Here is a 24363-nt window from a genome sequence, read left to right on the forward strand (position 1 = left end):
AAGATATTTTTAAAGAGCGAGATGAAAACTTCGGTTAACTTTTAATTGTGGATTAGCGTTAATCAGCTTTCGAACAACCGGGCCGGCCCTGTATGTTTGATCAAGATTAACATTATATGGATAAATTAGATATTTATTTCTTTACAATGCTTCAGCTATTCTGAAATATTTTATAGAACAAAACGACGAAAGACAAGTATCAAAGACAAAAATAGAGGGGTGCACGACAGAGCTGGGCTCCAAATTAAGTATGCCCCGAGAGAAGACAACAATAGTTATTGAAAATTCTTAAAAATAGTTTAAAAAAGACGCTACAAAATTAAACAAACTACTACGTAGCTAATACAATCAAACCTGTATATAACGGCCCTGTATATAGCGGTCACCCTGTGTATAACGGTTACTGAACAACTTCCCAAAAATCGTCCCTTATATTTACGGCTAAGTTGACCTGCCTATAGCGGTCACCTGTATATAACGGATGCGGTCACCCTTTGACTCCCTGAATCCACAATTTTATTATCTTCTACTTGTATATAACGGTCACGAAACTGGGTTACGATTAACGAATAATGCCAGGGATAAATCGATGACTAAAAACCCAACTGGAGGGAGGCGGTCCGGAACGAGCTCTTTGATGTCGAAGATGACGAAATTGCAGCTAGCCCTCCTGAGAAGCGAAAGAGAGACAGCGATGCCACAGAGCTTGACCTTTATGAATAAGACAGTAGCACAGGCAGTAGACAGTCGGGCTTGCGAAGAAGCTGAAAGACTTTGCTCAGTACTATAGACATGAAGAACTTTCTTTCACACTGAGTAAAGTCAATAGCATACTACATGAAATCAAGCTTCGAGCTCCGAAATATCATAAAACTTTAACAGCCGATTTTTTTTTCTTGAAATCCATATTGTTACGTTAAAAGCTTTTCCTACAAGAAGAATTAGATGAAAGTATACAGTGCACGTCCCTTAAAGTACACCACGGACATTTTATGGGCATTTTGTCGTACTTATTGGGTTTGCGTTTAAAATTGTTGTCAATAAATGGGAATTGAGTGATTTTCCACATAAAAAAGCTTGTTCATTAGCTTCCAGCAGACTTTTACTGCGCCTCCCAAAAGTACACCATGGATATTTTATGGGCCTTTTTTTATCCTGGTTATTGCATTGCTGTTACTCGTTATTGTCCTTAAAACATAACATGAGTGATAATTTGCACATAAAAATGCTATTTATTGACTTCTGGGGGAGTAAGGAAACCTGTGTACAGCGGCCACCCTGTATATAACGGTCACCTGGCCATTTCCCAAGGGTGACCGTTATATACTGGTTTGACTGTACTACTAACACGAAAACTACGACTCATCGAAGTAGCATATTGTAGTCAAGGTTGGTACTAAAGGGTTAATGAGTAGGATTGTTTATAACCTACCGATTAATTTTCTCGCGTTCTCGTTGGACACTCATCACGTGGTACAACATCGGACGGCTGTTATGAGATGATAACAGCGGTCCGATTTGATTATAACAGACGCCCTATTGGTTATTCTAATCCAATCACAGTTTAATAAAATCCAGTTAGCTTGCATTGATTTAGCTACTATCACGCCGTGGCCATCACTAGCTGTTTTCTCTTTTTTACAGTAAAGCTCGCACGTTTCAGGAATTAATCGGAGACAGTAAAATAAATAAATCCCTTTCCGGCTTGCTGGTATATCGGATAATAATGCCCTCGTCCTAATAATTTCAAATTTGCCCTCGAACTTCGCCCTTCAGTCAAATGTTCATTTTTCGGACAATCTTTCAGCCATAGGAATTGTCCTACCTATTTACTAATTTGTTATAAAGCGGTTTTTAATCGAGTGTTGTAAAATCAAACAGACGTAAACAGCAATAACTGACGAATCAGAATTCCAAGCAAATACACGTAACCGACGTCAAGCGCGGGAAAACGCGTGCGACCAAGACACGATTGGTTTTGGTTTGTCTTCCCATTGGTTAAGATTATGCAGCGTACTTTGCCAACCAATCACAGAGCACATTAAAGCAAAACAAAGCAAACGCGAATTGCTTTCGGCACTTAATTAAAAACTGCTCTAACTGTAGGTAAATGTAACCTTTGCATCTATCGATACATAAATTAAAGTGCTAATGTGTGACCATTAAAGTGACAGCTATTTAAAAAAATTCAGTACCTTCCTGTGGTGTTGTTCGTTGTGCTGTACAAAGTGATTTGACAAGTTGAGTCCTTGGTAAAATCCTGGTGCCTAACCTTAACGTACTGAACGAGAGTTTACACGATTTTTTTTACGTTTCCAGTAGTAATTTCACAAACTTGAAACATAAATCATTGTTGGTCGTGTCACTACAGCAGTCTTCGTCCGTCTTTGTTTCATGTCAGCTGTGGCCACGCTTTTCAATTCCGAGGCGAGTGTAGCAACTAAACTGGAGTTCAAACCACTCTTTCGCTCGCTGCGGATGCACAACACTTGTTTCAATACTCGTCCGAAACCCCTTCTGAAATGCCGGCTGAAAAGCGCATAAATTACCGGATTACACACGCTATTAGAGTACGTGAAAAGCCAGCAAATAATAACAGCTTTTAAAAAGGCATCTGTTTTAATCGCACCGGAGAAGTCCGCCCAGATCCATAATGCTTGATTCGGAAACATGCATATAGTGAATACAACAACTATTGCGATAAACATTTTAGTTGCTCGCTTGTTCGTTTCGTTTGTTCCTCTCCGCATAGTAGACGATAACCTACGCACCAAACGGAGAGTGGATGAGACTTTTCTTAATCTTCCAGTGTCTGGTGATGCTGCTGCGCTGACCGTTTTGCTGTTATTAATGGAGGCCTTCTCTTCCTGTGTTTTCCCTCCGCTCGCCTTGTCCGACGAAGTGTACAGATTCTTTAGCGCCAAAGTGTACATCACAATCATGAATGATAGAGGAAGAAAATATCGGACCATGAAAAGCGCCAACGTATAATATCTTTTATACGACTTATTCGGCCACTTCTCGCGGCACTTCTGACCCTCTATGGACAGCATGTAAGAATATGGCGTCGCCATAAGGAAAGAAAACGCATAAATCGTCATAATAATGCGTTTGATTTTGGCTACTGTAAGTCGAGACTTAAAAGGATGCATTATCACCCGATAACGATCCAGTGAAATCGCCGCCAGGGTCAATGCAGCTGATGTAGACGTCATCGTCGTTAAAGGCCAAATAATTTTACACGTTGCTGCACCATACAACCACACATAGTTGTACTCCTCGAGTGCAAAGTCGAATGGGATGCTTAGTACAGGTGTGATGAAATCGCACACAGCAAGGTTTAGAATTAAAATGTTCGATGGTGTTCGCATACGCGCGTTGCTTGCGATGATGTAGATAACAAGACTATTTCCGAGAGAACTGCCCAACAAAATGATGCCGTAAAACACGATCTTCATGATTCGAAAGACCGTGAACTGTTCCATTTCTGGTCCGAATGTGGCTTGTGAAGAAGCGTTCGTGCTCTCCTCAATTGTACTAATATCTTGCCCAGTTTGAGAATAGTTCAAGAAGAACTGCGTTACTGCTTTGACGTCCATTATCATCAATACTTTAAAGGCTGCACATCCAAATTAAGAAGGGCTGCCAGTCTCTTGCTCTTGATCTCAAGTGATGACGCAAATCGTAAGCTTTTTTAATGTCAAGAATCTTGAGAATCTCAAATGTACAGTATTTTGAATTGAACCCTATCCGAGATCTTCATGAAAAGAGTTCTTGAAATTCCCGAGTTCCCAACTGCTGTGTTTCAATCCGTTATCGAGACATCCAAATTTCAGGCTCGATAGAACTCCTTGCTCTCAGGTGACGAGTCAGAATATTGAGATGCTGAGTGTTCTGTCAAAATCTTCAATCTCCAACTAAAGCCAGCTATTTTACCTTGTCTGTTGTTCTGATCTTTTCAGCGGGAAAAAAACACCGAGATTGCTTGCACGAGAAAGCTACTGGACCAATAGCACAAAGTTGTTCACTCTTGGAATGAATTCGCCTGAACAAAATAGTGTTCGGTTTCTTCTTTGCAGTAACTTTATCTTGCTACACAACAAGTTGTTATCTTCTCGAAAATACAAACGGTATGTGTGTATTGAGTTTGCTAAAGTCCACATGACATACAGTTAATTGCTGGCCAAGATTAGCCGGCGATTAACTAAAGTGTGCAAAACTGCTGCAATGATTTTCCTTTCCCTATATGTAATTTCCACAAAATCTGACAGAGGTAGACAACTGAATATATATAGCTGCTGTGAGTTTGATACGCCGGCCTGTCAAAATATTAAAGATGGTTCCTTTCTGCAACATAGCCGACAGAAAATCGAAACTAACGATCTGCTGAAATATGTGGTACAAATTAAATTGGGAGCTGATTAGTCGGTTAATGCTTACCACGGTATTTAAGTCTGTCAAAACGTACCTCACACTGTGGCAAATCAGACCCTCTCCCCAGTAAAGACCGGATTTCGATCGCAAAACGTTCATAAAACAACAACCTTATCGTCAAGTTTCTGTTCCGATTAAAAAACTATAAGATAAACAAACAAACAAAAGATAAAAAAATAAGTGAAAATAGCCAGTTAAATCGTGGTTAATCTGTCATTTCCTAGTAAAATTTTATAACAATTTAAAATATTTAGTTCTCAACATAACGGGTGCTTAGGTTAATTTTTATCGTACATCGTGGAGATATTTGTATTTATTGAAAACTGGATCTTTGCATGATGCGATTCCAGGGATTGGATTTGATTCGCTTAGCGCAATTAGCGGAAATGATATATGAGCCATGCCCAAGAAATAGCGACCATTAAATTGCGCTGTTCTTGCAAAGCGAAATCAACAACATCTAGCCAATACTTCTTGATTGTTTTTAATAAAAACAATTGTTCTACTAGCGCTTGTTGGATATGAGATGATTATACCCAACTCGGTGCTGCGCGCCTGGTTGGCTATCTATCATCTCATATCCAACAAGCGCTTGTAGAATAAATACCGTCTTGCAAGGGAAAGTTATTTAAAAAAGCTCGAAGTAGCCACCTCTGAGAAAAGAAAACGAGAAGTGATTGCATCTTCACGAATTTGAGGGCAGAAAGGAGTGAACTTATTGCTCGGTTTTATTGTTTCTATTTGCACGAACTAGAGCAGGGGGGAATGAACTTGTTTCTCGATTTTTGACCATTTTCAAGGGTTTTAGACCAGGGAGGAGTAAAGTTATTTATCGAATTTTGGCTATTTTTACGAATTTGAGACCAGAGAGGAATGAACTTACCTCTCCATTTTTGGGATATTTTCACGATTTTGAGACCACAAAGAATAGAACTATGTCTATAGAACTATGAACAAGTTATTTTAACGAATTTGTTTCAAAAAAAGGAGTGAAGTTATTGTCCGATTTTTTGCCTATTTTCACGAAATTGAGAGCAGAAACGAATCAACTATTTTCTCGACCTTTGGCAATTTTCACGCAATTTACATCAGCAAGGAGTGAACTTTTTTCAAGAAAGGGGTGAACTTATCACTCAATTTTTGGCAATTTTCACGAATTTGAGACCAGAAATGAGTGCACTTATTGCTCGGTTCTGGTCTATTGCGAAGAATTTGAGTCCAGAAATTGTCGCGCCCAAGCTAGTGGCATTAAAGGTTATACCGCTACAGAAATCGTTACTATATGATCCTTTAAGCTTCAAGCTGGTAGGCAGTTCAGGTTTAGTCAAGAAAATGACTTTACAGCAAACGAACACAGCTGATTTGCAATTACGTCAACACACCGGCGAACCGAATTCGCTAAGAAACCAACTTACGAAGACTGAAGCAAAAGTTGTTTCGGGTCGATTTTCCGGAGGATTGAATACTTGTCTTCCAATAGCTCATTACATCAGAAATATCTTACGCGAATCTTTCTTCTTATCTAGTGGCAGAGTTTACCAAACGCGAATATTTACGACATAATTACTGGTCTGTCTACATTCTATTTCTGTGTGTTAAGTCACTTATGTTAATCCATTTTAATTATGTAAAGTTCTTTACATTAATTATTCTATTCCTTCTGTTTCTGTTGGTTAATACGTGATGACGCTACTCGCTTCTGATTGGTTTGCCATCAAGCTATTGTTATTTGCCTATATAAGTGCGACACCACCCGGATGGTTTGGGCGGAATCAGTAAACCTAACGCACAGTATACAGAATGAACCCTTCTCTGTTGTTATTCACAGAACTCATTGTTTTCCATAATACACTACAATTCAATACGGAATACAATTCAATTCAAGTAATTGGAATACTATCCAATCACCCTTCAACAAAACCAAACACAAGACAACACAAGACAACACAAGACAACACAACACACAACAACAATACAATACAAGACAATACAAGACAAGACAAGACAAGACAAGCAAAACAACAATACAAGACAACACAAGACAACACAAGACAACACAACACAACACACAACAACAATACAAGACAATACAATACAACACAACACAACACACAACAACAATACAAGACAATACAATACAAGACAAGACAAGACAACACAACACAACACAACACAACACAACACTAGACAACAATACAATACAAGACAATACAAGACAAGACAAGACAAGACAACAATACAAGACAATACAAGACAAGACAAGACAAGACAACAATACAAGACAACACAAGACAAGACAAGACAAGACAAGACAACACAACACAACACAACACAACACTAGACAACAATACAATACAAGACAAGACAAGACAAGACAACAATACAAGACAAGACAAGACAAGACAAGACAAGACAAGACAACACAACACAACACAACACAACACAGCACTAGACAACAATACAATACAAGACAATACAAGACAAGACAAGACAAGACAACAATACAATACAAGACAATACAAGACAAGACAAGACAAGACAACAATACAAGACAACACAAGACAAGACAAGACAAGACAAGACAACACAACACAACACAACACAACACAACACAACACTAGACAACAATACAATACAAGACAATACAAGACAAGACAAGACAAGACAACAATACAAGACAAGACAAGACAAGACAAGACAACACAACACAACACAACACAACACAACACTAGACAACACAAGACAACACAACACAAAACAACAATACAATACAATACAACAGATGACAAGTAAAGACAAGACAACACAACACAACACAGAACAGGACGATAAGTTACGATGCGACGCGAAGCCATACTCAATTTAAATCCGAACACTGCTTTTCAAAATGTTTTGGATATTAAATGTTTCTTAAAAGTTTCGAAACAACTTTTGTTTCCTCGCAACAAATGTCAGTGTTTCCAGAAGATGTATTTCCTTTTCACAAATTTGAGACCATAAGGCAATGAAGTTATCGCTCGATTTTTTAACTTTTTCCGCGAATTTCAGACCATAAAGGAATAAACTTATTGCTCGATTTTTGGCTATTTTCACGAATTAAAGACCGGAAAGGAATGAACTTATTGCTAAAATTTTGGCCATTTTCACGGATTTGACACCACACCGGAGTGAACTTTTTGTCCGAGTTTTGGCTATTTTACGAATTAGAGACAAGAAAGCAATGAACTTATTGCTCTCTTTTAGGCTATTTTCACGAATTTGAGGCCAACAAGGAGTGAATTTATGACTTCATTTTCACGAATTTTAATCAAGAAAGGAATTGAGCCAAGAAAGGAATTTCCTTATTGCTCGATTTTTGTCTATTTTCACGAATTTTTGAGCAGAAGGAATTAACTTATCTCCTCTCTTCAACTTTTGACTATTTTAACGAACCTGAAACCAGAAAGTTATCAACTTAACTCTCAAACTTTGGCTAGCTTCGCTAATTTGAGACCAGGAAGGAAAAGGAATTTTTCTATCTATGGGTACTTTGCTATGACCAGTAAGGATTGAACTGATGGCTGCCTTTTAGCTATTTTCTCGAATTTGAGACCGGAAAGGTGTGATTTATAGCCTTTTGTTTCTTTTCGCCATTGTCAGGAAAGTTAAACCAGAAAACAAAATGAAGTTGTTTCTCGATTTTTGATTATTTTGACGAAATTGAGAGCAGAAAGGAATGAACTTGTTTCTCAATTTTTGGCATTTTCATGGATTTTAGTCCAGAAAAAAAAAATGAACTGATCGTTTTATTATTTTTTTTTTCACGAATTTGAGACCTAACAGGAGTAAACTTATTGCACGATTTTTCGCTATTTTCATCAACTTAGGGACAACTTAAGATCACAAAGGAATGGACTTTTCTTTGCTGATTTTTAGCTATTTTAAAGAATTTGAGAAGAGAAAAAGTAATTTATTGCCCGATTTTTGCCCATTTGCACGAGTTTGAGAGCACAACAAAATGAAACTTTTGCATGATGTTTGGCTATTTTGATCAATTTGAGACCAGACAGGAGCGAACTTATCTCTCGAGAGATTTGCCTATTTTCACGAAACAAAACCACAAGGGAAATGAACTTATTTCTCGATTATTAGTTATTTCCCGATTTCTGCATGGCTTTTTTCACGAATTTGAGAGCAAAAAAGGTATGAACTTTTTGACCGATTTTTTAGCTATTTTGACGAATTTGAGGACTAGAAAAAAGTTGACCTATTTCCCAATTTTTGCCTGTTTTCGCGAATTACAGTCCAAAAAGAGTGAACTAGTTGCTTGAGTTTTTGCTATTTTCACGAGTTTGATACCCGAAAGGAATCATGCACTTATATCTCGATTTTGGGGTATTTTCTAGAATTTCACACCAGAAATGCTTGTTGCTTGATTTTTGGCTTTATTTACTAATAAGAGACCATAAAGCAATGAACTTTTTGATCGATTTTGAACTATTCTCATGGATTTTAGACCAGAAAGGAGACTGATTTTTGGCTATTTTCACGAATTTGAGAGCAAAAGGGGTGAATTCATGGCTTGATTTTTGGCCATTTTCACGATTTTGAAAACAGCAAGGGAAGGCAGTTCAGGTTTAGTCAACAAAATGACAGCAAACGAACACAGCCGATTTGTAATTACGTAATTTCGTGGACAGGAAAGAAAAAGGGTAGAGCGCTTTAAAAAAGTAACGACCTCGCAAGCGCTGTATCACAAAACACAAAGAAAGGATTTGTAATGGTTGGTTACCTTTTTGTTTATGGACAGACAGATTATAGTTCAGAGCATAGGCGTAAGGGCAATTTTTTGCCAGGGGAAGGGAGGGGGTGAACCATTTGACCAAAAACATTTTCGGAAGTTGTTCAAATATTTACAAAAACAGTCGAAAGAAACGAGGGTCATACGATGCACTAACATAGGCCCACATACGAAGTGAAAATATTCTTACAGAATCTATCATATGAGTTCATAAAACACGTTAAAAATAGTTGTCTCTGCCATTTCGACGGCCGAAGATATCAATGATACGATCCATGTGATTGTTGACTACAGAGTTGGCTTATGCCCTTTCAATGTTAATAAGTGCGATGTTACTGACACGTTGTTGCCTCATGGTGCTGTGGAGGTAAGTTTTCAATCTGCGCAACGCACTGAATGATCGTTCTGCAGAACACGATGTAGCAGGTAACACTGCAAGGATTTGTACCACATTCGCAAACCCTGGAACCATATCAAATAGATCATTCTCGGGCATTGCTGATTTCTGAAACAGTCATGTAGCCTAATCTGTGCGCACGACGAAACTCGTGTACATTTTCTGTTTGCCTTCCAGAATCTCGCCGTCGATTTTGTAAAATTTAGCAACGCGGGAGAAGCTTTCTTTATCAGGTGTTTCACTGTGACAGTCAGTTTCCTGGTCATCTCCGCTAAACCTGAGCTCAAGCTCGGACAGCACCTTGTCGATGGACGCATAGTAAGTGTTAATACGGTGGTGCGATTCCGGTGTCAGCTGCTGTTGTCTTTGCGCGTGTTCACCTACAAGGGCTTGAATCCTTGAAGGCGGCGCGATGGCGTTTGCCTGGGTGCCTTGGCGCGGATGAAAGATCAAATAGAAGATCGCAGCTTCTTCGCAACTGCTTAAATTGCGTACTAACTGCGAGGATCTTTCTTCTATTCGATCTTTCATCCGCAGTTCAAAATATATGTTTCATATATTTACATTCATTTATTCAGCCTTCACGGGTATAATACGAACTCACAATATGGGCAGCTCCCAGCTGGCTTGATAGCTCAGTTGGTAGAGCACTGCACCAGCATCGCAGAGGTCATGGGTTCGATTCCCGTTCAAGCTTGAATTTTTTTCAGGCTTTATTTCTTTTCGCAACTTCTTAAGTTGCGTACTAACGGCGAGGATCTTTCTTCTATTTAATAACCAGAAACTCATCAAGTGCTAGGCAACAACTGTCTCGTATGAATTTAACTGGCTTTACCACTTTGAGTTCAGGTTAAAATAGAAAATGGAAACTTCTTTAAAAACTGGCTTTGCCCAAATTTGTCTTGCTGCCCAAAAAATCTGAATTGCCGAAATTTTTTTTTTTTTTTGGGGGGGGGGGGGGGGGAGGGGGGCGAGGGGCTACAATTCCCCGGCCCGTACGCCTATGGTTCAGAAAAAGGTTTTTCCGCTAGACTTTTGTATTGTCCCGTATTTTAGCAAAGGCTGGAAAATTACAAACAGTATTTTCTTAGAATGGTTCTCGCAACGATTAAACAGAAAACCACCTGAGAAAACCGAGCTCGCAAAGTACCTCGAGAAATTTAACTCTCTGATAGACAAACAGACAGAGGGAGTACAAAGCATTTACTCTCAGAAGCATAAAAGCTGGCTGAAAAAACCCGTTAAGTATCATAACAGATCCTGACTTCTTGCAAGCAACAAGGCACTAGATACAACGAGGAAAGATGGTGAGATTGCTTGCGCAGTAAACAAAGAAACACTCACCCGAGAAATCGTTGAAAAGCTTTTCCAGTCTATTTAGCTCGGCCTATCGGACACTACAAATCCTTCGCAACTTCAAAATACTGCTTGGTTTCAGCTTTTGAGGGTATAACTTTGTGAAAATGTTTGCCAGAGTGATTGGCGCACTACACGAGTACTCAATTTTGATGCAAGTTCAGCTCCAGCTTTTCTGCTATAAAACCTATGCTTTGTTATCAATGCGTTGAATAAGAAAACAATTATCCTGTTCAATCTTGCGGAATATCACCCGATTTTAGCCAACACGGCCTACGGCCTCGTCTGACTAAGTATCAAACGATTTTCCGCGCGATTTTGCAGGATAATATGGGAAGAAACACGCAGCCTTCGGGTGAGATTTTGGGGAGCTGGGATGGTGCAGTAGTGAGGGCACTGGGCCCCCACCAATGTGGCCCGGGTTAGATTCCCGGACTCCCCGGCGTCATATGTGGGTTGAGTTCGTTGTTGGTTCACGTCTTTGCTCCGAGAGGTTTTTCTCCGGGTACTCCGGTTGTCCCCTAACCTCAAACACCAACACTTCTAAATTCCAATTTGATTTGGAAAGTGTCCCCAATTAGTGCTCTGCGCTGACTGATTTTAGCCAACTCGGCCTACAGCCTCGTCCGTCTAAGTATCAAGCGATTTTCCGCGCGATTTCGCAGAGGTGAGAATAATTGTTAATTGCATCGTATGGGAAGAATCACGTAGCCTTTAGGTGTGATTCGGTGGTGACTGTTTCACACCAGGGTGTGTTTTGTTTCCATGATCTTCGCGGTAGATGCTATGTGTTGGAGCTCAGTGGTGCTCACGACCCTTGCGCTGGCAATAGTGTCAAGCTAGCTGACTGTTGCCTACTTGAAACAAACCAAAATGATAGCCGGGCTGACACTACGGCAAAGTGCTTATTTATTTGTGCAAATATTTCAAGTAGTACAACTAGTCTTCTTCAGGGCCAAAGTTACAATGATTGTAACTCATTATAACTCTGGCTCTGAAGAAGACTAGTAGTACTAGTTGAAATATTGCCGTAGTGTCAGCCCTGTTATACGTTTGGTCTATTTACACGTAACGTGATGTCTGGCACGTGCATTTCTACTACAAGAGATCCGACAACGAAACGCATACAGAACAGTTTATTTGTGCGTCGTGTGGGCCCCTGCATCCAAAAGTTTCCTATTTGCAATGTCTCCCACCATTCATTTTTTTTTTCACCAGTACGTTGGCATGCATCTCCAAGCTTGTTACGTGTAGCATTTGCTCTTCGCTCACCGACTTGGCCGAGGATCTTCTCTTTCCACGATTATATGTTGACGTCATGTGATCACAAACATTAACGCGCGCAAATGGCAGATATCCTGACCTCGTTCCCAGCTGGGTCTTTCATTAATTTCCCCACCCCGCCTGGAGAAAGGAAGTGGAGGCGCGGTAGTGTAGTGGTTAGCGCGTCGGACTTTCGATCGGACGGTCCGGAGGGTCAGTGGTTTGAGGCCAGGTGCTGTGTATTTTCCTTAGACAAGAAACTTTGCTCCACATTGTCTCTCTTCACCCAGGTGAGTAAATGGGTTCCGGTGACACACTGGTGGGGGTTACCCTGCGATGGACTAGTATCCCATCCAGGGGGGAATAGCAATACTCCTAGTTGCTTCATGCTACGGAAACTGGGCTAAGCTCCGGCCTTGTGGGCCTTTACTTTACTTGCCCGGAAGATGGAAGAGAATGGGAACGAGGTTGGGCAGATATTTTTAACTTTGCCTTAGAGCACGTAATCCAGAAAGTCAACCAGTGTTTATATGTGAATAATGCCAGAAATTCCGACGTAAAATTAAAAACAAAAGTAATCCGCATTTGCGAAATCATACGTGCAAACATTTCAAAACTCGAAGTGAACAATTTTTCTAGGTCACAACAAATTAATTAGACATAACGACAAGAGGCGCCATTATCACCTAATATGACTGATGAGAGGTCATTTTCAACTGATAAGAAAAATACGTCATTTACGGATTCTCGGATTAAGCAGCCCAACCGCTCCAGGTTGGGGTCACGGCCTTGGTACTAAATTTGCTCACGCAACCAATGCCCTTAGCACGATGGGAAGTTGATAGTCAAGTGTTGCCAAGAACACCCTGGGCGATCACGATTGACGAAAGCTCGAGAGTACTTGGAATGGATGAGTCATGGATAGTGTTCTCTATTTTAAAACACTTTTAAAATTCAAAGGGCAATGTTTTATGACTCTTATGTCATGGCAGCCGAAAAAAGTGGCCATATTTTGGGTAAAATGGCAATTCTAATGTACAGAAACTATTGATAGATGTTTTCGGTTGCAGATGGCCATGGGCAAGATCGATGTGATAGCGCCAACTTGGTAAATTCCTTGCCAGTCCGTCATGTTGTTAATAACGAGAAACATATTTTTTAAAATGAAGATTATCCACGACGTGGACATCACAGTCTAAGAGAATCCCGTGTAAAAATGACCTTCTCTAATTTAATTTGGCCATTCCAGAGTGAAGAGTGGTTCGTACTTATTTTAGAAATAGTGGAGGATTAACTCTTATCGAATTCAAAGAAATGATTAAAATGTAAGATTGCCTGGCCCAGTTTTAAAGGGATGAAAATAGCTTCATCTGATAGTGTTGGAGAGATCTTGTCTGTTGCTCATTTTGAGTACATGCAAATATGACAAACATGTTCGTTCGTCATCTTCAACAAATGACCTACAGTAGCTTGTCAAAGTGCACATTAATTTTCTCATTTTCAAGTCGCTTTTCGCACTTTTAAATAAATTGAAAAACAAATTCTGCATCATCAAAACGACAACAAAATAATGTCCAACAGCTTTCATTTGAATGTGGCTAACAACACGTTGTTAATTCAATGCAATTCAAGTAATTACCACCTATACCTGTATAGATATGAGCTGGTGTTTGTCAGTTTGTCGGCAAGAGCGCCCTACATCAAGTTTCCTTAAGTTATTTCAAAAATTATCAGTATGCATTCTGCTTATTGTAAGTACGTAATACGGGACAATCGAACGCATCCCTAACTCATATTTGCCATATCAAAACGCAAAACGTTTTACCTTAGTGGCGCCATTGAATTCATCCTCTCCGCAGTATTTGCGATAAAAGCATATCGTATTGTATAATAGGCCTTATCACGGTTTTCGACGCCATTTTGACGAGTAGGCAAACAGGCTTGAAATAACAGTGTTTGTATGGAAATCCGACGTCAAATAATTTTCATAAAACATCGCTTCTGAAAAATTCATGAATTGGAAACTTTTGGCAATAGGAAAAGGATTTTAAGAAAAAAAATTGGAGGGATGTAGCTGTGCCAGAAAGCATCCAGTAGTGTTTTGAACTTTTCATACAATTCCCTGTATTTTTTTCCCCGCGAACTATTTTTAGTAGCAGTTCACGGCTGGTTCGCTTTACAGACAAATGTATGGAAAAATCAAAACACGACTGGAAGCTTTCTGGCACAGCTACATCCCTCCAATTTTTTCCCTAAAACCTTTTTTCCTAGTGCCAAAAGTTTCCAATTCATGAATTGTTCAGAAGCGATGTTTTATGAAAATTATTTGACATCGGATTTCCATACAAACACTGTAATTTCAAGCCTGTTTGCCTACTCGTCAAAATGGCGTCGAAAACCGTGATAAGGCCTATCCCACGAGCGATGTTTTCATGTATTTATCCTTCGGTCAAGAGTAGATAGAACACAGAATATCAAACATATCAAACTCGTTTTCTGTTATTTGATGTTTGATGGATTTATGATTACGCAGAACTACATAGATATGTAAATAAAATTTTCAGAAGATGAAATTTTTTTCACACTGGGCAATCATCTGAATCAAAAGTAGCGACATACTAAGAGCTACGTGTATTTCAAGATGGGCTTATACCACTTAAAAAATTAAGAATCGAGGCCAAGGTTATTTTGGAAATAAGGTGGATGCGCAGATATTTTCCGCTGGGAATTTTTGATAAGGTGATAACAAAAAAAAAAAAGAAATATTTCACCTGTGAACTTTCGTTTTTTTTAATTGTTTCTAAACAGTTTGAACACCAACGTTGTTTGAATAGGGATTAAAGTGTTTTGCAAAAGCCTCACAATGGTATATCATAACAAATGAACGGTTTATCGCTTAATGCCATGGGATGATACATCAAGTAGATTTCTTTTGGTTAAAAACTGATTACTAAGATAGCAAATTCTATTTTGAAATGAAATTTCATAACAATACGATCACACCTGCACAAAAATCAAACAAGCTAGACATAAAACGGTTGCCGTCTTTGCGTGGTTTATCCCGGGCAGTGGGACGTGATTTCCGTCATGTTCAAGGCAGTAAACATGTTGTGGCTTAATGCAACCTATTTCTATTTATAATTAGAAAATCCTATCAGATCGAGGACAGTCACTAATACTATGTTAATACCTCCATCTTGACACTTCAGTCTCAAGATAAGAACTGCCAAGTGCAATTATTTTAAAGGAAAGGAAAACATCCAAATTTGACTTTAAAAAATCCCCCCAAAAAACAAACAGCTCTCATGAAGAATGCCTACTCAGTAGTTTTTATTCAAAAGGTTAGTTATGGTTTTATCCACGCGGAGTCAAAATGTACGGCCACAAATCCCCCCTCGATAACACGCGATATAGTGCAGCCATAATTGCACGAGTGACTCAAAAAGGTGACCCTGGCAGCAAGAAGGCAGTAAGGTTTAGGATCTCTCAGGGCATACCAGCCCTCCTCCCTCACAAGCAATCCTCTGTTTACTATTGTCATCATCACTCTGGTTATGTAAATATCCTTATCGTCATCATTAGCACAACCTCTGTTGTTATTGATATTGTTAGTGTTTTAAAAAGACGATCGCGTTTGATAAATTTTGAAACCTATATTGAGGATCTCTTCTTCGCGGCTTGTAATACGCAAAGGAAAGCCACCAAACTTTGCGACCTTTCCTGAATTTACCTGGGAAAAATTTAGTATTATGAATTGCCATTGTTCATAGAATTGGTTGTTACTATGAGAACTATGTATTTTCTTTTTTGACAAATAAGCTTTTTCTCACTTTGACTAATTTCCTGTTCTTAATGAAATTCTTTAACTTTCTTGAAGCAACTTTTTGCATCTTGAAACCATTCTTGGGTTTCTTATATATTTGTGTTGATTGATTATAATTTGTTATGGGCCAATTTCGGTGGTTTTGGGAAATTTCGAAAGCTCGAATGAATTCCAAGATGGCGGAACAAAGATGGCGTCTGTCTGGAAATCACCACATAATTCGCACGAAGATTTGATGGAACAAACTGGCAAAGTTACCGGATGCTGGAGGATCTTGGCAGCAAATTTAAGAAATATAGAACTAGTAGTGACGGATGAAAGGCTTACTGATCAGTTTCATTGCATTTTAAAGGGACTCCGAGATTATTCGGCTGTTCCGCAGGCAAGAAAATGGTATGCAAAATTTTCAAGGTACATGTATTCAACGAAAACTGATTTACAGCAAGTCGGTTTTAAAAGTTCCCGGTGCTTTTTGTTTGCAAGCAGGCAGGTTTTTTGGCAAGTAAGGTGGACGTGCAGATATGTTCCACTTGAAATTTTTGATAAGGCGATTAGAACTTGAAACATAAAGACAGAAATATTTCACTGACCTGTGCACTTTTCTTTTTCAATTGTTTCTAAACAGTTTCAACATCAACGTTGTTTATAGAGTGATTAAGGTGTTTTTCTAAAAGCCTCACAAGCAGACAGATCTGCTCGACTTGGTTCTGACAAACACTGAGGTTGAAGGGATGAACCCCTGGGGACAATATTACTTCAACTCGCGTGATTTGCTCTTGAGTGCTGCACTTATCTTGCCGCTAACATAACAGCGATACTCTTGAGACCCTTGTGTTATGAACGAACGTTAACCAAAACACTTTTTACACCTATCAAAACATCACCTCATCTTATCCACTTTAGTGTTGAGATGGAATAAGTACGCTGTTTTTCACATAGCTGTATACAAACTAAAGCATTAGGTGGTAAGCCTGAATATTGATTTTCGGCAAAAAGAATAGCCGAATATGGAATAGAATCATTTGTTGGGAGTTGAACTCTGCGCCTTATGTTCAGAGCGGATCAATTAAACAAAGGAAAAATAATTATTAAAAACAAATTCGCAAATTATTTTCTCAAAACATGACTCATTCTCCAAGAAGTTCTACCTCCTTGTTTCGTTCGCAGAAGACTTGTAATACTAGTATGTATAAAACCGAAAAGCGCACACCGAATCAATGTGTCTTTCTGCTTGCATCATACGCAGGTTGTTTTCCAGTTTGGTGAAATTATGCGAGACATACTGTGAAGAAAATCTAAACATCTCACAAGAACAAAGCGAGTCGTCGGTGTTGAATCACGGCTGGAATTTCAACAACTTTATAGCGTAATCAATACAGTTTGGTCGAGTTGTGTGCCATTTGCCCTTTTAATAAGTCATGTTGTCAAGATTCAATCTCTTATCAGATGCCAATTGGTGCATATGTTAGTCATATAAATCCATTTGCTAAGATTGATCTATCTTCGTATCACCTGTCTAAAGGCTTTGTTACGCGTGGAAAGTGACGCATTCTTTCCTCACTCGCGCGTAAGGCAATACTAGAAAACCAATCAACGCTCGTATCACTGTAAACACTATGAGGTATAACTACAACTGGAACGTAATCCATCTATGACCGCTACGTGACCAGAACCTCAATGAAGAATCAAGAGAACGAAATGGAGGGCAATACGAGCTCAGCAGATCCAGGCTTTAAGGAATCGCTGTCCTTCAAGATCTTCAAAATCACACTATATTCTATAATTCTTCTGTTATGCCTTGTTGGAAACACTATGGTTGTACTCATCGTCTGCAAAACGAAACGAAAGCGGATACCATCGAATTTGCTAATCCTTAACCTCGCGATTTGCGACCTCATCACACCGATAACGAGCATCCCGTTTGATTTCGCATTGGAAGAGAAAGATTACGTTTGGCCGTTTGGACGGGTCCTCTGCAAGACTCTTTGGCCATTAGCGACGCTCTCTGCAACGGCAGCTTCGCTTACGTTGGCGCTGATTTCCTTGGATCGCTATAGAATCATAATGCACCCTTTTAAGCAGCGACTAAGCTCGAAACAGGTGAAATTATCCATTGCATTCACACATCTTCTGGGTCTTCTATTTGTTCTTCCCTACGTTTATCACTTGGACTTGTCGGCGAAGACCCATCGATGCGAGGAAACTTGGCCAGCTTTCTCATACAGACAAGCTTATACCTTCTTTCTTTTCATCTCGCAGTATGGAATACCTTTGGCTTTCATGACGATTATGTACAGTATTACTTTACTCAACTTGCGCGCTAGTTCCAACAAGTTTGAAAATCCCGTTCGTGATAACAGCCGCCACCAAAAGATGAGCCTTCAAGTCGATGATGCTGTTGTTAATGGCAATATGAACGGTAGCCGTTTGGACATAATTCGGGACTTTCGTAAAGCAAGTCGTGTAACGATTGGACAAAAACATGATCTGGTCGGCAGAGATCAAAATGTCCGAGCAACAAAAATGTTTGTCACCGTGGTCATCGTATTTGCGACTTGCAGACTTCCAAACGAAATCTTTTGGTTGTGGTCGGATTTTGGCGAAGGACATGAAAGCCAAGACTCCAACATTGCAGGTATCGTTTGTAGAATGTTTACGTACACAAACAGTATTTTCAATCCCGTAATTTACTGGGCATTCAGCAGCGATTTCAAGAATGGATTTAAAGAACTATTGTTGAGCTTTTCGAATAGTAAAAGGAATGAAATATGGGATGATGATTTGGATCAGGACGACAGGCGATTCCGTAAACTGAGCACCTTAAGTGAAACGATTTCGTTTGTTTGGCGAAAAATGAGCAGATCGAGAAGTGAAACTTCTTACCATCAACCATCGCCAGTTGATTACAGAGGCCATGAGGACCAAGGTTCTCACTGTAAGAGGCCCTGTACTGACGGATCTATGCCAAGTTATGGTGACGCCCCGGAAAATGTAAGAAAGAAAAGTTCACTAAAAACAACTCAATTTGTTAACGACTCTTTTAATCATAGTTTATCACCTCTTCCGTCACAATCAAAACTCGCAAAGTTAAGCGAAGAGTCCTTGGGCGACATAGGTGAAGAGCTTGTCAACGGCAACGTTAGAACTCGACGGTTCGGCACCGTGCGGTCACCTGGAGAACAACGTCCGAAAGGGTGCGAAACTATCATCACAATCACCCGGCCACTATCCGAGATAGATCCATCGTTTTCCAATAGTAAAGACGCCCGCGATCAAGAGATCAATTCGAGTTTGTCTGAAAAGGAAAATTATGGAACAGTGTCCTCCCTGGAAATTACAGACACCTTTGAGAACAACAAGAAAGAGTACATTGAAAACATCGACAATGTATCCATGATGCAGTTGGAATTCGCAAAAGCCCAAAACGGAAAAGAGTGCGGTAAAGCATTTCAGCCGAAATCTGAGGGAATATTTTTATCCGTAGGAAGCAACGATATTTTTGCGGACGAAAAAGACTGTAATGAAAACATCAACAAGGAACTCATGTCTCTAGCGGAACAACATTATGAAAAAGACTGCGATCATGCAATCAGTTCGACTCCACCAGTGGAAATGGAAATTTCTCCAAGGTCTTCAAGAGGAGAAGTATCTTCCGTAAAAAACAAGAATAATTTTGCTGACAAGGAAGAGTGCGTTAAAAATACTGAAAACTCGGAGGCGTGCACGAAACAAGCGGCCGCGAATAAAGAAAACGATCATACGTTTCTTAAACAACCGATTTTAAGTTTCAGTCAACAAGGGACCAAAGAAACCAAATGTTGATGAGAGCGCCCACCTGCACTTTTAAGAATTATCCAAATGTCGGGTATCAAATGCACTTTAATTAATACGCAGAAAGTGGAACTAAAATGGGAATTTGACTAATGGAAATTTTAAACATTTTCGAGCTTTTCCTACATCTCAGCAGTTCAGGTTGGCAATCCCGTGTAAATGGCTTGTCTGGGGCCCGAACGGATACCCCACAGTGTTTTACAGACTAAACGTGCAGATGATTTGTCAATATACATGTCTTTGATATTACAAACGGATAGCAAAAAGATCTTGTGTTTCACTGGCGTTTTTGTTTAAGGTAATGGTTTGAAATCTGAACGGTTTTATGAGGTGTAACAACAAAAAAAGATTCCGCCGCTTGGAAAATCTACTGTAAGGTATTAAAAAAGCCAAAAACGAGTTGAAGATTATGTAACTTAGCAAGACTGCACAAGAATAAACCTGTCTGTTTTTATTTTGTTTGGATTTGTCTTTAACTTTGGGGTAATTATATTTTGCAGCTGTTTTAACGAATACATTACTCGCGCTGAGTCTCCTGGAAGGGTCTCGCGCGAATTCGCCTAAAGTCATAGCTTTTCAAAGGCGCTTCAACTGTTTCAATGTATTTAGCAAAAGAGGGGAACGACACGAAGTAAACAAAACGGAAGAAAATCAGCCTGAATCTGCAAAAACAAGAAATGTATTCATCCACGGCAAAACAATAATTACCTTGCGGTAAACCGTTAACCGCAGACGGTCTTTCCGTTTGACAAATTAGTCGATATTTCCTGCGTTCGTACGTGTAGATATTTTCTTTTCATTAAATAGATACGACTGAAATGTAATATTTTGTTGAGTTTAATTACATTGCATGAAGTGATTAGTTCCATGCATGATTTATTTAGGAGATGTCAGTGAAAATATCTTCTTACCGGCTTTTAAGCAAGTAGATTAAACGCCCTCACAAATGAGGAGTTTTTTTAAAATATATTTTTTTAATAAATCGTTTGGCATGTTTTTTACGAAATGACTGGACCTCACCAAGAGTAAACGAGTTGTTAACCCTAAGTGTAGTTTTGATTCTGTGTAGATGATGATTTCGTTTTGGGCCGAGTGCTGACCGAATAAGGAATTACACTGAGTTGTATGAGCCCAATATTTAAGAATTATTCCAGGAACGCATTTTGGATATGATAGCCAGCAAGGCGCGTCTAATCACCCAGAACAGTAACAACAACCAAGCTAGATCTTGCTGACTTCATTTTTCAAGAAATACCAGAAAAAAATAAACAGCTGCTAATTCTCAGGCATGGTATATATATAATTAACAATTATTCCACGAACGCGCGTTGGATGCCGGATGATAGATAGACAACGAGGCGTGTATCGGCGAGTTGGCAGCTATAGTCATCTCGTATCTAAGAAGCGCGGGTGGAATAAATGATTTATTAAAAACAACCACGAAAAATCGCTGATTTAGAGATATTTTCTTTCCCCCTGACGCATACTGTTACCATATTTGAAGAGCATGGTATAATGGCTCATGATCATGGCCGCTAAACCAATCAAAACTCTGGAACGGCGTTATCCCGGAGCCAGTTTTTAATGGTTGATATCCCATGGGTACAAGCCAATTAAAACTCTAGAATTGTATTATTCAATGATCAATGTATGGACCAGGTTCCATGAAGCAACTCAGGGTACCACTACTCCCAATCACAGGTGGGATGCTAATCGAAAGAAACATGGATTTAAATATAGTCGGGAGGTCTCTCAATATTTCAGGTCTACTCCTTCTTATTTCTAACTTGTTTTATTTAGGGGAAAGGTGGGTGGCTGTAAATATTTCATGGCACCCGCCGACGCTTATTTGGGGGCAGGCGCTTGATTGAGGGTGCGGGATACTTTAGGTCCACGATACGAAACGATTTTGTCGCAATTTCCTGTACGATTCTCATCGCGCTTGTGATGACACTTCGATTTACACGTGTAAAGTGGCTGCGATTTAAGCGCTTCATGGCAGCTTTTGCAAGTCTAAGGGTGCGTTCGATTGACTCTATTCCGGAATACGAATACATACAACGATGACAAGAAATCCCTCATAAAAGGTTTTATGAGTTACTGGAGTACGAGAGGGCTCTTAAATTATCATGTGTCAGTGAACGTTTGTAGAGATGGCTTTCCAAATTACTTCAAAAGAGAAATTTAACAACTATTCTGCTTATTCCTATTCCGGAATACGGTCAAAAGACATTCGAACGCTACATTAGAACTTGATGTAGTTTGGTGGCTTTTCTTCTCCGAAAGTGGCTTTCTTTTACAAATCTGTTAATCAGCCGTTCTAAAACAGTGATCGTAATGATCACGGCCTACAAATCATAGTGAAATCGCGCGCAATTGCAACCTGCAGTCGTATTGAAATTGCATCTGGCTTACAGATGCGCAGTTGAAGTTTCAGCGTATAAAAGTGAGCGGATTAAGATTGAATCGCGACAACAATTGCGCCAAAACTCTTATCTAAACTAACCTTAATTGAGAAAAGACTAAAAGGTTATAGTTTGCGTTGATTTCACATGCTTAGAGTTTTCGACATTTTTTTCAAAGTGAACTGAAATAATTCATATCCAGCTGACTGGAAAATAATTACAGAGGATATTTTTGTTGACGCAAGAATGAAGTGAATGAAAATTCTTGCACTTTCACTCGGGCTTCAACCAAACATATGTAAATGATCAAACAATTAATGTGACCGGAAAGAATTTTCAACCGTCGCGACGTGATTTTATTTCTCATATGCGCGATCTAACTGATAGATATTTTTATCGCTCCGTTGATAACTTGAAATGGTTTTCGTCCCCTCGCCCTCTCCACCGCGTCTCTCCAGGAGCCTGGAACAGGCTATATAGCGCTAGGCTTCGTCGATGTCAACTTTAACTTGATTTATTTTTTTTTAAATGTTAACGTTAGTTGCAGCGGACTGGACCTCAGATCTGTTATCAGTCCCGTTGTACATCCACTTGAAAAACTGAATTACTATTATTATTATTATGATTATTATTATTATGATTATTATTATTATTATTATTATTATTATTATTATTATTATTATTATTATTATTATTATTATTGCGTTCGACGTTGAAAGAACGCACTGCTAATACAGATTGGAGTCGAGATTGTATTGTTTTATAGGACCATGAATGAGTCGATCTTGGGACGCGTATCTGGCATTCCCCGCAGATTTCACAAGCCGGATGACCTAATCGCCAACTTGACAAAGGAGAGAGAGCCTGGAGTCGAGATCATCGAACGCATTCGATTCCCTAATGGTTAAAAATTAAGGCGGATTAGAGATGAGAAAACGTTTACAAGGGAAAAACCAAGAGAAATCAAAGATAGCGGATCCAAGTTACCGGCTGTGTGGCCCTTCACTCGTACTGGACTGTTGAAAAAGTATACTTATTCATTGGCGCAATGTCCAGCCAACAAGTCCCTCACCCCTCCCCCCACCGAAACGATGCCATAATCCCTCACTCGTACCAGTCTCCACACAGTTTGTGGAGAGGGGAGGTGGTCCATTTCGACCGATCTCTTTATCACTGGGGAGGGGTGGGTGGTACTGCGTATAGTGGGCTATATACAGAGGCTCCGCCCGAACCAGGTGCCTTTAAAGTCAGTGTCTGCTTTTAGGCTTTTTAGGCTCTTTTCTTTTTTGTAGGGCTCTTATTGATATTAGCATTTTATGCTGAAGAGGTCACCCTGGTTAAATAACATTTATTATTATTGTTATTATTATTATTATTATTATTATTTTCACTTTTGTATGTGGAAGTGTAGCAAAACATAGAGGGCAAACGGGTCGCCATGGTCCTTTGCCTCCAGTATTCACTTTGGGCTCATCCGGAGCCATTACTTCGTGCATTTAGTAGCATTTAGTACACAACTGACCTCGCGTTGGTTGACCATCCCACTTCTTGCTGCTACTCTCGTGCCCAGAGTTCTCAGGCTCTTTGGCCAGCGGTTTGTCGCCAGGAGAGACTCTGAGGAACTGGAATTTTATTTCCACAGGATTTTTGCGGTAAAACAATGCAAAATGTTACTGGACAGCCAATCAAAATATTTAAATTTTTTCGACTCTCCTGGCGCCCAGCCGCTGACCAAAAAGCGTGAGAACTCTGGGTACGAGATTGCGTGCTAACGAGGGCCAATCAGCTCGAAACAGCTGTCCACGGTCACATTTTTAATCTTGGTGTGCCGTTTCTATCATGTTGCTCTCGTGTTAAGTTTTCTACGTAGTCAGATCAGCCTTGCAGTTATTTCATTCACTTTCAGTTACTTTTTGACGCCAAGTTATTCATGGTAAGGTACCACATAGTCACCCACATAAACCTCATCCTAGCCCTAACCCTCCATATAGTCAGCTTTACTTTACCATGAGTGATATGCCTTTTGGACCGTCGGATATGCTGTCATGATATTTTCATATGGTATTGGCCATGT

General features: G+C 39.6%; 2 protein-coding genes and 1 non-coding gene across 3 annotated transcripts; 2 read left to right on the forward strand and 1 right to left on the reverse strand.

Annotated features, from left to right (window-relative positions):
* Window positions 1–1882: 1882 nt before the first annotated feature.
* LOC146457319 (galanin receptor type 1-like) lies at window positions 1883–4246 on the reverse strand. Its single transcript, XM_085092068.1, has one exon. The coding sequence runs from the start codon at window positions 3603–3605 to the stop codon at window positions 2328–2330; it is 1278 nt and encodes a 425-aa protein (XP_084948194.1). The 5' UTR covers window positions 3606–4246; the 3' UTR covers window positions 1883–2327.
* Window positions 4247–10235: 5989 nt separating this feature from the next.
* On the forward strand, window positions 10236–10308 carry Trnaa-agc (transfer RNA alanine (anticodon AGC)). The gene has a single exon. It is a non-coding gene; the product is annotated as a tRNA-Ala (tRNA).
* Window positions 10309–17459: 7151 nt separating this feature from the next.
* LOC146457321 (uncharacterized) lies at window positions 17460–20338 on the forward strand. The gene has a single exon (XM_085092059.1). The coding sequence runs from the start codon at window positions 17731–17733 to the stop codon at window positions 19873–19875; it is 2145 nt and encodes a 714-aa protein (XP_084948185.1). The 5' UTR covers window positions 17460–17730; the 3' UTR covers window positions 19876–20338.
* The last annotated feature ends 4025 nt before the right edge of the window (window positions 20339–24363 follow it).

Source organism: Pavona decussata, unplaced genomic scaffold, assembly GCF_977016875.1.
Source record: "Pavona decussata unplaced genomic scaffold, jaPavDecu1.1 SCAFFOLD_244, whole genome shotgun sequence".
NCBI lineage: Eukaryota > Metazoa > Cnidaria > Anthozoa > Scleractinia > Agariciidae > Pavona > Pavona decussata.